This window comes from Callithrix jacchus, chromosome 2, assembly GCF_049354715.1.
Source record: "Callithrix jacchus isolate 240 chromosome 2, calJac240_pri, whole genome shotgun sequence".
NCBI classification, from domain to species: Eukaryota; Metazoa; Chordata; class Mammalia; order Primates; family Cebidae; genus Callithrix; species Callithrix jacchus.
In genome coordinates, this window is record NC_133503.1 from 162856458 (window position 1) to 162872695 (window position 16238).

Genomic DNA, 16238 nt, shown 5'->3' on the forward strand with positions numbered 1-16238 from the left:
AAGGTCTTTTCACATAATCCTATAGTTCTTGGAGGCTTTGCTCATTTCTTTTCACTCTAGGCCTGCCTTATAAGAGCTCCTGAAAAAAGCACTAAACAGATCCAAGATGGCCATTTAGGAACAGCTCAGGATTGCAGCTCCCAGTGAAAGTGCAGAGGGTGAGTGGATGCTGCATTTCCAGATGAATTTTTATTGCCCACAGACCAAGAGATTCCCAGGCGGAGGAGCCCCACGGGTCGCCAGCATGACTGTTTTGGCCGGCACGGCTGTTTTGGCCAGTGTGGCTGCTTTGCCTGGCATGGCTGCTTTGTTGGCGCCCCAGTGCGGTGGTTCTCTGTACAAAATACACTGGTTGGGGTTCCCTTTTAGTTGGCGATTCAAACCCCGGTAAGTCATCCATTCATCTGATTAAAAAGGGGACTGAACAGGGAGACAGGCAAGGAGATTTCTGGGAAAAGAAAGTGCCATGAATCTCAGCGCCACTGTTTAAGCCAGCACAGTGACTCGCAGCATGAGAAATCACAGAGATCCCAGTGCATTTTCAACAGGTGACTTGAACACCTGGGAGAGAGTCAACTGTTCAACTAAAAAAAAAAAATGCTCTGAGGCAGGGAGCCAGGTGATCAGGCTCAGCTGTTCCCACCCCACAAAAGAACAGCAATCAGAAACTCTCTGGATTGAGAGTTTTACAGGAAGCACAGCTGAACCTGTGATGGTCCAGCTCTGTGGGGGAGGGGCGTCCGCCATTACGGAGGCTCTCCACCACTATGGAGGTAGTCCTCCATTGCTGAGGCAGCCTGCCGTTGCCAATGCAACCCGCCATTGCCAAGGCAACCTGCCATTAGAGAGTCCACCAATACAGAGGTGGGCCTTCATTGCTGAGCAGTTCTAACTACCCCCTATAAACAGGACTGCAGGGAAGTTCACATGGCAGCTGGGTGGAGCCCACAGCAGCTCAGCAAAGACTCTGCAGGCAGCAGTGACTAGGCTGCTTCTTTGCTGGGCAGGGCAGCCCTGAAAAATAAGGCAGCAGCACAACAGAAACTCATAAATAAAGTCCTAACTCCCTGGGACAGAGCACATGGGAACAAAAAGCGGTTTATGAGTTCTGCAGCAGCAGACCAAAATGTACCTACCCAGCAGCTCTGAATGAACAACAGAGCCCACAGCTCAGCATTTGAGCTCCTATAAATGACAGACTGTCTCCTCAAGCAGATCCCTGACCCCCATATATCCAAAGAGTCACCTCATAAAGGAGAGATCAAACTGACATTTGGCAGGTATCCTTCTGGGAAAAAGATAGCAGAAGAAGACACTGGTAGCAACCCTTACTGTTCTGCAGCTGCTGCAGGTGATCCCCAGGCAAGCAGGGCCTGGAGTGGCCCTCAGCAGTCCTACAGCAGAGGGGCCAGACTGTTAGAAGGAAAAATAAGAAACAGAAATAACTTCATCATCAACTGGATGTCCACTCAGAGACCCAATCTGAAAATCAGCAACTACAAAGACCACAGGTGGATAAATCCACAAAGATGGAAAGAAACCAATGCAAAAAGGAGGAAAACATCCAAAACCAGAATACCTCTCCTCCTACAAGGGATCACAACTCCTCCCCAGCAAGGGAATGAGGCAGGATGAAGAATGAGTGTGATGAAATGACAGAATCAGATTTCAGAAGGTGGGTAATGAGAAACTTCTGTGAGTTAAAAGAACATGTTCTAACCCAATGCAAAGAAACTAAGAACCTTGAAAAAAGATTTGACGAAATGCTAACAAAAATGGACAAGTTAGAGAGGAATATGAGTGAATTGATGGAGCTGAAAAACACAACATGAGAACTTTGCAAAGCATGCACAAGTTTCAACAGCTGAATTGACCAAGCAGAAGAAAGGATATCAGAGGCTGAGGATAAACTCAATGAAATAAAACGAGAAGGCAAGATTAGAGGAAAAAGCATAAAAAGGAATGAACAAAGTCTCCAAGAAATATGGGACTATATGAAAAGACCTAATGTACGTTTGATAGGTGTACCTGAATGTGATGAAGAGAAGGAATCCAAGCTGGGAAATACTCTTCAGGATATTATCCAGGAAAACTTCGCCAACCTAGCAAGGCAGGCCAATATACAAGTCCAGGAAATATAGAGAACACCGCAAAGATATTTCTCAAGAAGAGCAACCCCAAGGCACGTAATCATCAGATTTACCAGGGTTGAAATGAAGGAGAAAATGCTAAGGGCAGTCAGAGAGAAAGGTCGAGTTACCCACAAAAGGAAGCCCATCAGACTCACAGCAGATCTCTCAGCAGAAACACTACAAGCCAGAAGAGAGTGGGGCCCAGTATGCAACATCCTTAAAGAAAAGAACCTTCAACCCAGAATTTCATTTCCAGCCAAACTAAGCTTCATAAGTGAAGGAAAAATAAAATCCTTTGTGAACAAGCAAGTCCTCAGAGATTTTGTCACCATCAGGCCTGCTTTACAAGAGCTCCTGAAAGAGGCACTACAGATAGAAAGGTACAACCAGTACCAGCCATTCCAAAAACATTCCAAATGGTAAAGAGCATCAACAAAATGAAGAATCTACAACAACTAACAGGCAAAACAGCCAGCTAGCATCAAAATGGCAGTATCATTTTCACACATAACAACATTAACCCTAAATGTAAATAGACTAAATGCCCCAATCAAAAGACACAGACTGGCAAATTGGATAAAAAGGCAAAACCCATTGGTGTGCTCTATCCAGGAAACCCATCTCACATGCAAGGATACACAAAGGCTCAAAATAAAGGGATGGAGGAAGATTTACCAAGCAAATGGAGAGTGAAAAAAAACAGGAGTTGCAATACTCATCTCTGATAAAACAGACTTTAAAGCAACAAAGATCAAAAGAGACAAAGAAGGCCATTACATAATGGTAAAAGGATCAATGCAACAAGAAGAGCTAATGATCCTAAATATATACGCACCCAATACAGGAGCACCCAGATATATAAGGCAAGCTCTTAATGACTTACAAAGAGACTTAGAGTCCCACACAAAAAGAGTAGGAGACTTTCACACCCCATTGTCAATATTAGACAGATCAACTAGACAGAAAAATAACAAGGATATGCAGGGCTTGAACTCAGACTTGGAACAAGCAAACCTGATAGACACTTACAGAACTCTCCACCCCAAATCCACAGAATATACATTCTTCTCAGCACCACATCACACCTACTCTAAAGTTGACCACATAACTGGAAGTAAATCACTCCTCAGCAAATGCGAAAGAATGGAAATCATAACAGTCTCTCAGACCACAGTGCAATCAAGTTAGAACTTCAAATTCAAAAACTAACTGAGAACCGCACAGATTCATGGAAACTGAACAACTTGCTCTTGAATGTTCACTGGATAAACAATGTAATGAAGGCAGAAATAAAGATGTTCTTTGAAACAAACGAGAAGGAAGTCACAACATACCAGAATCTCTGGGACACATTTAAAGCAGTCTCCGGAGGAAAATATATAGGAACAAGTGCCCACATGAGAAGTTAGGAGAGATCTAAAATTGACACCCTATCATCAAAATATAAAGAGCTAGAGGAGCAAGATAAAAAAACCTCAAAACCTAGCAGAAGACAAGAAATAACTAAGATCAGAGCAGAACTGAAGGAGATAGAGAAATGAAAAACCCTTCAAAAAATCAATGAAACCAGGAGCTGGTTTTTCGAAAGGATCAACAAAATAGACAGGCCACTAGTCAGATTGATAAAAAAGAAAAGGGAGAATAACCAACTTGAATAACCAACTCTATGCACATAAACTAGTAAACCAGGAAGAAATAGATAAATTCCTGAACACTTGCATCCTCCCAAGCTTAAACCAGAAAGACGTTGAAACCCTGAATAGACCAATAAGAAAATCTGAAGTTGAGGCAGCAATTAAGAGCCTACCACACACAAAAAGCCCAGGTCCATATCGGTTCACAACAGAATTCTACCAGACATACAAAGAGGAGCTGATTCCATTCCTTCTAAAACTATTCCAAATAATCCAAAAAGAGGGAATCTTTCCCAAATCATTTTATGAGACCAACATCATCCTGATATCAAAACGCAGCAGAGACTCAACAAGAAAAGAAAACCTCAGGCCAATATCCATGATGAACATAGATGCAAAAATCTTCAATAAAATACTGGCAAGCCGATTGCAACAGAACATCAAAAAGCTTATCCACCATGATGAAGTAGGATTCATCCTGGGGATGCAAGGCTGGTTCAACATACACAAGTCTATAAATGTAATTCACCACATAAACAGAACCAAAAACAAAAACCACATGATTATCTCAATTGATGCAGAGAAGGCCTTTGACAAAATTCAGCAGCCCTTTATGCTAAAAACCCTCAATAAACTCTGTATTGATGGAATGTATCTCAAAATAATAAAAGCTATTTATGACAAACCAACAGCCAATATCATACTGAATGGGCAAATAACTAGAAGCATTCCCTTTGAAATCTGGCACTAGACAAGGATGCCCTCTCTCACCACTCCTATTCAATATAGTACTGGAAGTTCTAGCCAGAGCAATCAAGCAAGAACAAGAAGTAAAGGGTATTCAAATAGGAAAGGAGGAAGTCAAATTGTCTCTATTTGCAGACTACATAATTGTATATCTAGAAGACCCCATTGTCTCAGCCCAAAAATCTCCTGAAACTGATAAGCAACTTCAGCAAAGTCTCAGGATACAAAATCAATGTGCAAAAATCACATGCATTCCTATACACCAATAACAGACTTAAAGAGAGCCAAATCAAGAATGAACTGCCATTCACAATTGCTACAAAGAGAATAAAATACCTAGGAATACAACTAACAATGAACGTAGAAGACCTCTTCAAGGAGAACTACAAACCACTGCTCAACAAAATAAGAGAGGACACAAACAGATGGAGAAACATTCCATGTTCATGGTTAGGAAGAATCAATATTGTGAAAATGGCCATAATGCCCAAAGTAATTTACAGATTCAATGCTATTCCCATCAAGCTACCGATGACCTTCTTCACAGAACTGGAAAAAAACACCTTAAACTTCATATGGAGTCAAAAAAGAGCCTGCATAGCCAAGTCAATTCTAAGCAAAAAGAACACAGTAGGAGGCATCACACTACCAGACTTCAAACTATACTACAAGGCTATAGTAATCAAAACAGCATGGTATTGGTATCAAAACAGCATGGTATTGGTACCAAAACAGAGATATAGACCAATAGAACAGAACAGAGGCTTCAGAGGCAACACAGCATATCTACTACCATTCGATCTTTGACAAACTGGACAAAAACAAGCAATGGGGAAAGGATTCCCTTTATAATAAATGGTGCTGGAAAAACTGGCTAGCCATGTGCAGAAAGCAGAAAGTGGACCCCTTCCTGAAACCTTAAACTCCATATGGATTAAAGACTTTAAACATAAGACCTAATACCATAAAAACCCTAGAAGGAAATCTAGGCAAAACCATTCGGGACATAGGAGTAGGCAAGGACTTGACCAAAACACCAAAAGCATTGTCAACAAAAGCCAAAATAGACAAATGGGACCTAATCAAACTCCACAGCTTCTGCATGGCAAAAGAAACAGTCATTAGAGTGAATCAGCAACCAACAGAATGGGAAAAAATTTTTGCAGTTTACTCATCTGACAAAGGGCTGACATCCAGAATTTACAAAGAGCTAAAACAGATTCACAAGAAAAAAACAAGCCCATTCAAAAGTGGGCAAAGGATACGAACAGACACTTTACAAAAGAAGACATACATGAGGCCAACAAACATATGAAAAAATGCTCATCATCACTGCTCATTAGAGAGATGCAAATCAAAACTACATTGAGATACCATCTCACACCACTTAGAATGGGGATCATTAAAAAATCTGGAGACGACAGTTGCTGGAGAGGATGTGGAGAAATAGGAACACTTTTACACTGCTGGTGGGAGTGTAAATTAGTTCAACCATTGTGGAAGACAGTGTGGTGATTCCTCAAGGCCTTAGAAATAGAAATTCCAATTGACCCAGCAATCCCATTACTGGGTATATATCCAAAGGACTATAAATCGTTCTACTATAAGGACACATGCACACGAATGTTCATTGCAGCACTGTTTACAACAGCAAAGACCTGGAACCAACCCAAATGCCCATCGATGATAGACTGGACTGGGAAAATGTGGCACGTATACACCATGGAATATTATACAGCAATCAAAAACTATGAGTTCGTGTCATTTGTAGGGACATGGATGAACCTGAAAACTATCATTCTCAACAAGCTGACACAAGAGCAGAAAATCAAATACCACATGTTCTCACTCATAGGTGGGTGTTGAACAATGAGAACACCTGGACACAGGGAGGGGAGCACTACACATTGGGGTCAGTTGGGGGGAAATAGGGGAGGGACAGCATGGGGTGGGGAGTTGGGGAGAGATACCATGGGGAGAGATACCATGGGGAGAGATGCCAGATATAGGTGATACGGAGGAAGGCAGCAAATCACACTGCCATGTGTGTACCTATGCAACAATCTTGCATGTTCTTTGTACCCCAAAACCTAAAATGCAATTAAAAAAGTTATTTTTTTAAAAAGAAGCAATAAACATAGAAAGGAACAACCAGTACCAGCCACTCCAAAAATGTACCAAATGATAAAGAGCATCAACAAAATGAAGAATCTGCATCAACTAATGGGCAAAACAACCAGCCAGCATCAAAATGGCAGGATCAAATTCACAGATAACTATATTAACCTAAAATGTAAATGGGCTAAAGGCCCCAATCAAAAGACACAGAGTGGCAAATTGGATAGAAGGTCAAAACCCATCGGTTTGCTGTATTCAGAAAATCCATCTCATGTGCAAGGACACAATTAGGCTCAAAATAAAGGGATGGAAGAAGATTTACCAAACAAATGGAGAGCAAAAAAAGTAGGGGTTGCAATCCTAGTCTCTGATAAAACAGACTTTAAACCAACAAAGATCAAAAGAGACAAAGAAGGGCATTACATAATAATAAAAGGATCAATGCAACAAGTAGAGCTAACGATCCTAAATATATATGCACCCAGTAAAGGAACACCAAGATACATAAAGCAAGTTCTTAATGACCTACAAAGAGACTTAGACTCCCATGCAATAATAGTGGGACACTTTAACCGTCCACTGTCAATATTAGACAGATCAATGTGACAGAAAATTAACAAGGATATCCAGGACCTGAACTCAGATCTGGACCAAGAAGACCCAATAGCCATCTACAGAACTCTTCACCCTAAATTCACAGAGTATACTTTCTTCTCAGCACCACATCACACTTACTCTAAAACTGACCACATAATTGGAAGTAAACCACTCCTTAGCATATGCAAAAGAACAGAAATCATAACAAACAGTCTCTTAGATCACAGTGCAATCAAATTAGAACTCGGGATTAAGAAACTGACTCAGAACCCCAAAACTTCCTGGAAACTGAACAACTGGCTCTTGAATGTTGACTGGATAAACAATGAATGAAGAAAGAAATAAAGATGTTGTTTGAAACCAATGAGAACAAAGACACAACATACCAATATCTCTGGGAGACATTTAAAGCAGTGTCTAGAGGGAAATTTATAGCAATACCCACATGAGAAGCAGGGAAAGATGTAAAATCGACACCCTATCACCAAAATTAAAAGACCTAGTGGAGCAAGATTTAAAAAACTGAAAAGCCAGCAGAAGCCAAGAAATAACTAAAATTAGAGCAGAACTGCAGGAGATAGAGACACAGAAAAACCCTTCAAAAAATCAATAAATCCAGGAGCTGGTTTTTTGAAAAGATCAACAAAATAGAGAGACTGCTAGCCAGATTAATAAAAAAGAAAAGAGAAGAATCAAATAGATGTAATAAAAAACAATAAAGGGGATATCACCACTGATTCCACAGAAATACAAACTACCAGCAGAGATTACTACAAACAACTCTAGGCACACAAACCAGTAAATCTGGAAGAAATAGATAAATTCCTGGACAGTTGCACCCCCCTAAGCCTAAACCAGGAAGAAGTTGAAACCCTGAATAGATCAATAAGAAGGTCTGAGGTTGAGGCAGCAATTAATAGCCTACTGACCAAAAAAAGCCCAGATCCAGATGGGTTCACAGCTGAATTCTATCAGACATACAAAGAGAAGCTGGTACCACTCCTTCTGAAAATATTCCAAACAATCCAAAAAGAGGGAATCCTTTCCAAATCATTTTGTGAGACCAACATTGTCCTGATACCAAAACCTGGCAGAGACTCAACAAAAAAGAAAACCTTAGGCCAATATCAATGACGAATATAGATGCAAAAATCTTCAATAAAATACTGGCAAACCAACTGCAACAGCACATCAAAAAGCTTATCCATCATGATTAAGTAGGCTTCATCCCAGGGACGGAAGGCTGGTTCAACATACGCAAGTATATAAACATAATTCACCACATAAACAGAACTAAAGACAAAAACCACATGATTATCTCAATAGATGCAGAGAAGGCCTTTGACAAAATTCAACAGCCCTTTATGCTAAAAACTCCCAATAAACTAGGTATTGATGGAATATATCACAAAACAATAAAAGCTATTTAAGACAAACCAACAGCCAATATCATACTGAATGTGCAAAAACTGGAAGCATTGCCCTTGAAATCTGGCACAAGACAAGTATGCCCTCTCTTACCACTTCCATTCAATATAGTATTGGAAGTTCTAGCCAGAGCAATCAGGCAAGAAAAAGAAATAAAGTGTATTCAATTAGGACAGGAGGAAGTCAAATTGTCTCTATTTGCAGACGACATGACTGTATATTTAGTAAAGCCCATCGTCTTAGCCTAAAATCTCCTTAAACTGATAAGCAACTTCAGCAACACCTCAGGATACAAAATCAATGTGGAGAAATCACAAGCATTCCTATACACCAATAACAAACTAAAAGAGAGCCAAATCAAGAGTAAATTGTCATTCACAATTACTGCAAAAAGAATAAAATACCTAGAAATATAACTATCAAGGCTGTAAAGGACCTCTTCAAGGAGAACTACAAACCACTGATCAAGGATATGAGAGAGGACACAAACAGATGGAAAAACATTCCATGCTTATGGTTAGGAAGAATCAATATTGTGAAAATGGCCATACTGCCCAAAGTAATTTACAGATTTAACGCTATCCCCATCAAGCTACCTATGACCCTCCTCACAGAAATGGAAAAAACCACCTTAAACTTCATATGGAACCAAAAGAGAGTCCGCATAGCCACGACAATCCTAAGCAAAAAGGGAAAAGCTGGAGGCATCACACTACTGAACTTCAAACTATAATACAAGGCTACAGTAATCAAAACAGTATGGTACTGGTATCAAAACAGGGATATAGACCAATGGAACAGAACAGAGGCCTCAGAAGTAACACCACACATCTACAACAATCTGATCTTTGACAAACCTGACAAATACAAGAAATGGGGAAAGGATTCCCTGTTTAATAAATGGTGTTGGGAAAACTGGCTAGCCATGTCCAGAAAGCAGAAACTGGATCCTTTCCTGACACCTTACACTAAAATTAACTCCAGATTGATTAAAGACTTAAACATAAGAGCTTAACCATAAAAACCATAGAAGAAAACCTAGATAAAAACTCTTAATTAGATGTAGAAGGAATGTACTTCAACACAATAAAGGTCACATATAACAAACCCACATCATAATAAACAGTGAAATGTGGAAACTTTTCTTCTAAAATGAGGAACAAGACAAGGATGACTACTCTTACCACTTGTATTCAATGTAACTACTCTACTCTACTCTCTATTGAAAATCCTAGCCAGAACAATTAAATAAGAGAGAGAAATAAAAAGCATCCAAAATTGGGAAGAAAGAAGTTAAGTTATCTTTGGTTGCAGATGACATGATTTTATATATAGAAAACCATAAAGACTTCAACAAAAAACTGCTAGAACAGAGAAACAAATTCAGTAAAGCTGCAGGATACAAAGTCAACATACAAAAATCAGTAATGTTTATATACACTAATGAGGAACAATCTGAGAAAGAAATTTTAAAAAAATCTTTCACAATAGCTATAAAAATAAAATAAAATACCTAGAAATAAATTTAAACAAGTAGGTGAAATATCTGTACACTAAAAACTGTAAACCACGAAGACAACACAAATAAAACAGATAGCTATGTTCATGGATTAGAAGAATTAATATTGTTCAAATGTCCCTGCTACCTAAATTGATCTACAAATTCAGTACAATCCTTATCAAAATGCCAATATCATTTTTCACAGAAATAGAACAATTCTAAAATTTGTGTGCAATCACAATAGACTATGAATAGCCAAAGCAATCTTGAACAAAAAGAACAAGGCTGGAATCATCACTCTACTGACCTCAAAACATACCACAAAGCTATAATAATCAAAACAGCATGGTACTGGCATAAAAATGACATAAACCAATGCAAAAGAATAAAGGGCTCAGGAATAAGTCCACACATTTACAGTAAATTGATTTATTACAAAAGTGCTAAGAATACGCAATAATGAAAGCACTCTGTCTTTAAATGCTGTTGAGAAAATTGGATATCTATATGCAGAAGAATGAAATTATACCCTTATTTTACACCACATACAAAAATAAAGTCAAAATTGATAAAGGCTTAAATGTAAAACCTGAAACTGTACAACTACTGGAAGAAAATATAGGGGAAAAGCTCTATGACATTGGTTTGGTCAATGATATTTTGGATATGACTCCATTCTAGTATTTTGAATGGATCATTTCCTCACATGTGATTTGATTATATCATATATTAGTCATTTGGAAAATACTGGTTAGCTGACTTGTAGCTTTTTAAAATGTTTATACATTTTATTATACAATATAATTTAAAAGTCACTTTCACTAATATCACCATCAATCTCTTCAAAAAAAGTCTTCAAATATTAAAACACTATCAGGCTCATGATTGCAGATACAAATTTTCCAAAAAGGCAAAATGAATTGCCTTGAAAAGTCAAATTTTTTCGTGGAAAAAAATACTGTCAATTGTTTTTTTTTGAAGGGACAAGTTCACTTCATTCTTTTTTGAGAAATGTTTGCCAATTAAAATATGAATAACCATCTGCTAGTTTATCGGTTGTTTTTCCAAGTAAAAATGGTGCTCCAAGTAATAAAAGCAACTAGTTCAGCTGTCAACTCAGTCATTTAAACATTTTTCTTCAAGACCTCAGTATGTAGCAGACATACTTAATGTGTAATTTCCACACCTCACACAGAATATTGATAAGCTATGTACTCAGAGATCGAGGTTTAGTAAAATTAACAATTTTTACAGCTTCATCAATAACTTCACATGTGAAACTGGCTTTTTCCCTTTCTTTACTGTAAGTGCATGATGATATAGAGTACAATGACTATTAGTAAAATTTGATACTACTGGTTTGCTTCATGCTAATGTGACAGCAGTGTTTCCACGATTGCTTTTGTGCCATAAAGTTAAACTTCAGCATAGTGAATAAAATAACATTTTAGCATATTGTGAAAATAGTACTGAACTCCCTGAAAGGATCTCAGGGACCCTCAGGGGTCTGTGGTTTCCACTTTGAGAACTGTTACCTTAGGTATTTAGCACCGTGCCTTCTGCATAGTAGTTATTTCAGTACCTGTTGCTGAATAATGTTTGATTGTAATTTGGATTTAGACAGTCTTGTTTGACTTAGCATCCAATCAGGCATTTTATTTGTACCAAGTTACAGAACAGATATCTAAATTAAAATGATTCAGAAAATAGAGCCTCCAAGCCCAGTATTGTAACTATTCAAAGTTCCTCCCAACTTAACTTTCTACTAATGAGAGAATTGGCATCTTTTTCAGTGGTTCACTGAATGGACAGGACTGGTGTCTCAAAATTCTGGGAGTGATCTGTGCCAGGCTGTTGGGCATCACCTGATGGTGGCCAGAAACTGCTTGGCTTGGCTGTGGATGTGGCTGTGGTTAAGACAGGTTTAGAATTAGTTGTATTGGGAGCAGCATGATACTCCTGTTTTTCCTCTTGTTATGTGCCATGTGAAATTTGTCAAAGTTCTGAGTTCCATACGCTTGGGAAGAAAGCATGGGGTTCAGAAGTCAACCAGTACTACGCTCTCTAACTGCTACATCAGAATCTCAGCTTGATTCTTCTCTGAGGTATGTAACAAAACATCCTTCTGAAACCTCTAAGAAACAAATGCCCTCCCTCTGTTTTCCTGTAGACACATGAATTTATTTTAATGGGAGACTTCTGAGCGGCAGCAACTAAAATCATGGGAAACTATTTGGCCATAGTCTACTGTTGACTTTGATCACAAACTTGCCCATTTTTAGGCACATCCCCAAAGACAGCTAAGTGGTCAGTCTATAATTTTACTCTAAGTTAAACGGGACAGCAAGAATGAGTGGAGAAATAGTTTTCTTTCCCTTCTACAGGCTTCCATGTATACATAAACTCTCTTGTCTTACAGAATTTCAAGATAATATTTTACCGATTAAATCATGTTTTCTCAAATTTATTTGTGAAGCATATTATGGAAATTATGAAGCATACAGCATGGACTTGTGGTATTAGGTCAAAGGAAAGTCTAATGATAAATGAGAGAGAGGGTGCTGAAATAGAAAAGTCAAAGTGTAAGGTGTAGCGACATCTTACCATTTTCCACTGAGTTTCATTTACTTCTTTGTATTGAAGTTCGTACTCCAGAACCATCCATCCTTTCTGAATATCTGCATTGGGTGGTGCTTCCCATCTCACTTGGATGTCTGCATGAACCCCAGTTAAACTGATGTTCAGTAAAGTCCAGTTGAGGGCAATGGGTGGATCTGGTTGCACTGTGCAATTCAACAGAGCATTAGTACACAGACAGACACAAGTCAGTATTAATGGAAGGCATTCTTCTCAGGAGAACAAATTACTTCCTACATTTTTAAATAATTCATACTCTTATTTCTTTCAATATTTTTCTTATTATAATTTTCACTTTGTAAGAGAGTAACATTTTTTACTCAAGGACGGCCTTTTAACTTTTAAACAAGCCCTTAAAAAATTCCTTTTGGAGTCAAAAATCTAATCACTATTTTCAAGATTTTCAATATTTTATATTCCTTTTTGTTCTGATATCATAAATGCATTGGGATTTTGGCAAAGGAATTCATTTTCACTTGAAACTGAAAAGACAGTCAGAAAGGCCTACAGAATTTAGACATGGGGCTGCTTTGCAACTACAGGTAGAGAAATCTTTTTTCTTTCAACCGTGTAAGACCTGGAGGCAGAGACCTTGTTTTACTCATTTCTGTGTTGCCACTCATACAATCTTCCTGCACACTCTGCTAATGCTCCCTAGCTTTGTGGTCTTCCTAGCCACATGTGATACTTTCTTCTGACATAAGAAGGAAGAAGGCATTATGTTACTCTCTTAAATGGTGATGATTCAGTGTTTTCTGTCTTTTTTCCTAACTGTCATGTGAACAACTTGAAACATTTTTTTTTCCTCAGGTTCTGATATACTCTACATACTCAGGAAAATTAGTTGCATTTTGCTTATTAGGACCTCAAAGACCACAATTTCTCAGAGGCTGATGAAGAAAAATGTAGATTCCAAAGCTAGAAACTGTATTTAAATTTATATTCTAGATAGTTCCCAGTAAATTATTGCTAGTTGGATCTCATTACTGACGGTTTTGAAAATCACTTGCAGATACAGAGTAAAATTTACTTTCTTTTTTTTTTGCCATATATAGAAGGTCATTTAGAGTGTTGCAAAGTGTGCATCCCTAGGGTTGACTGGAGATAAGTCTACAGATATACACAGTGAGGAGCTCTTACTGGCTGTCACATCTGGTGGCCAAAGGGGGAAGCTCTTGTGTGCACCAACAGTGAAAACAGACCTTATGGTGGAGGAGTATGCTGTTACCCATGTGGGGTCGATACCACTTTTTTTAAAAACAGAGGGAGTCAAAATTTGATGAATCATGACTACATTTTGAAAATTAAATTGGAAGGATATGCAAAATGGCCAAACTACATATGCCAATATAATGGCAGTAATTCCTCACCCTTCTGGAATTGTTGGGGATTAAGGAATCCTGAAAACAAAAGTTTTAAAGTGACAAAACTATAGAAATGTTTTTAAAGGAAGATTTTCTATAACTTATTACTTATGCTGCATTTGAAAAATAGAGGATATGTGACAAGGTCTTTTTGGAAAAGGCTTGGTACCACCCTTACAGGCATAATAATGGCCTCTCCTTTACCATTATACATACTGTATAATGCTGTATTAACATACATGCTGTATTGACAACTCCTGTGAAATATTTTAAAAATATCTGAAATTTAATATATCCCCAAACAAACCCTTGATCTTCCTCTCCAAAACCTGCTCTCTTTTTCTCCTTCCCTTTGCTGTTAACAAGGACTCAATTCTTATAGTTGTTCAGGATAAAAACAATGAACTCATCCTTTCCTCATTAATCCTTATTCCGTCAGCTGTACTTTCAAGATATAAGCAGAATCCAACCACATCTCACCACCTGCACTTCTATAACCTGGTCCTAGCCATTAACTTTTTTCACTCTTCTTGCTGCATTTGTCTCTCCACTATTCTCCTTTGGTCTTTGTTCCCTCCAGTCTATTCTCCAGGCAATCCTCAAGCACACTGACACAGTGATTACTAACACCTACATTAGATCACATCACTCATCATCTAAAACCCTCCAAAGGCTTCCTTCCTCACTCCAAGTGAAAACCAGAGTCGTTACAATGGTTCTGTGGATTTGACTGTCCTGTCTGTGGAATTTGATCTCATGCCAGTCTCCCCGCTCACTCTGTGCCCACTCCACCACCTGCCTTATATTCCTTGAGTGAGGAAAAGCATGCTCCTACTTTGGGATCTTTCCTCTGGCTGTCCCCCCTTGCTAAAATGCTGTTCCCTGAGACACGCACATAATTATCTTCTCTAATTCTTTTTTATTCAGATGCCACTGACTCAGGGATGCCAATGCTGAAAACCCCATTTAACACTGCAACCTCTCCAACACTCCTATCCTCCTTTCCTACATTTCTCCATAGCATTGTTGCTTTCTACCCTCACCGAGATTAAATCCCACCAGAGAAGAAAGTTTCTATCCCCATCGTAGAGAACACTGATTGGCCTGAGGGAAGAACATAATAAATATTTGCTGAATGAATTGAATGAATGACAAATGTCTAACTAACGTAGTACTTTAAGTTCAGAGAACATCTCTGTGAGGTAGTACCATATATATATATATATATATACACACACACACACACACACACACACACACACACACACACATATATATATATATATATATACTGAGGAGAGGAGTATATATATACCTCACAGAGGAGTACCATATACTGAGGCTTGTAATGATTGACACCTTTCTCAAGATCTACTAGGGTTACCTTAGTTCTTTGTTCTCTTTCACTCTCAGCACCTCCCCCCCTCAACAACTGTGCTAATTGTAACTGCCTGTCATAATCTTTTTCCTTGATCATCTCAGTCTTTTAACCTCTTCTACCTCTAGTCCATCCCACTCCAATCTATGTTCCACAATGCAACAAGATTATTTGCTTCGAGGCATTAATAATGCAACAAGTGGCACTTCATTGCCTCAAGAGTAAGAGCATGGATGCTGGAGGCTCAAATCACAGCTCTACCTACTAGCTGTTTGACTTGAACTAGTCCTTCAACTGCTCCGCACCTCGGTTTTGTTATCTGTAAAGTGCAGATTGCAAAAGATGGTTTTTACACCTGACTTCTGTGACTATTAGCTATTACTATCCTCAAGTCATTTACCTATTTAAACATCCTCAAATATACCTCGTGACAGATAAGTCCAAATTCTTTTTTGGGGCACAAAAGACTACTGATGATTTCTCCAGCTGACTGGAAGGGCTTCCGAACTGCTCCCGAGTCCTTGAACATGTGCTGTTTGTTACTGTTGGAACTCAGTAGTTACTGAAAGGCACAGTTCACTGTGGTACCTGGCAACACTCACTCATGCTTTTGACTACTGTGGGTCACCACTTTTTTAAAAATAGGGAGAGTCCAATTCCTGTTCAGAGGTAACTAAACTGTCACCATCTCTGTGCAGCTCT

The 16238-nt window shown here is 38.6% G+C and overlaps 1 protein-coding gene across 4 annotated transcripts in view; it reads right to left on the bottom strand.

Annotated features, from left to right (window-relative positions):
* GHR (growth hormone receptor) overlaps nt 1-16238 on the bottom strand; it is a 344216-nt gene that overhangs the window by 27771 nt on the left and 300207 nt on the right. For all 4 annotated transcript variants that reach the window (XM_008992116.5, XM_035291616.3, XM_054252271.2 and 1 more), the window contains one exon: nt 12762-12940. In XM_008992116.5, the coding sequence (XP_008990364.4) occupies nt 12762-12940 (179 nt within the window). The remainder of the gene's footprint in view (nt 1-12761; nt 12941-16238) is intronic.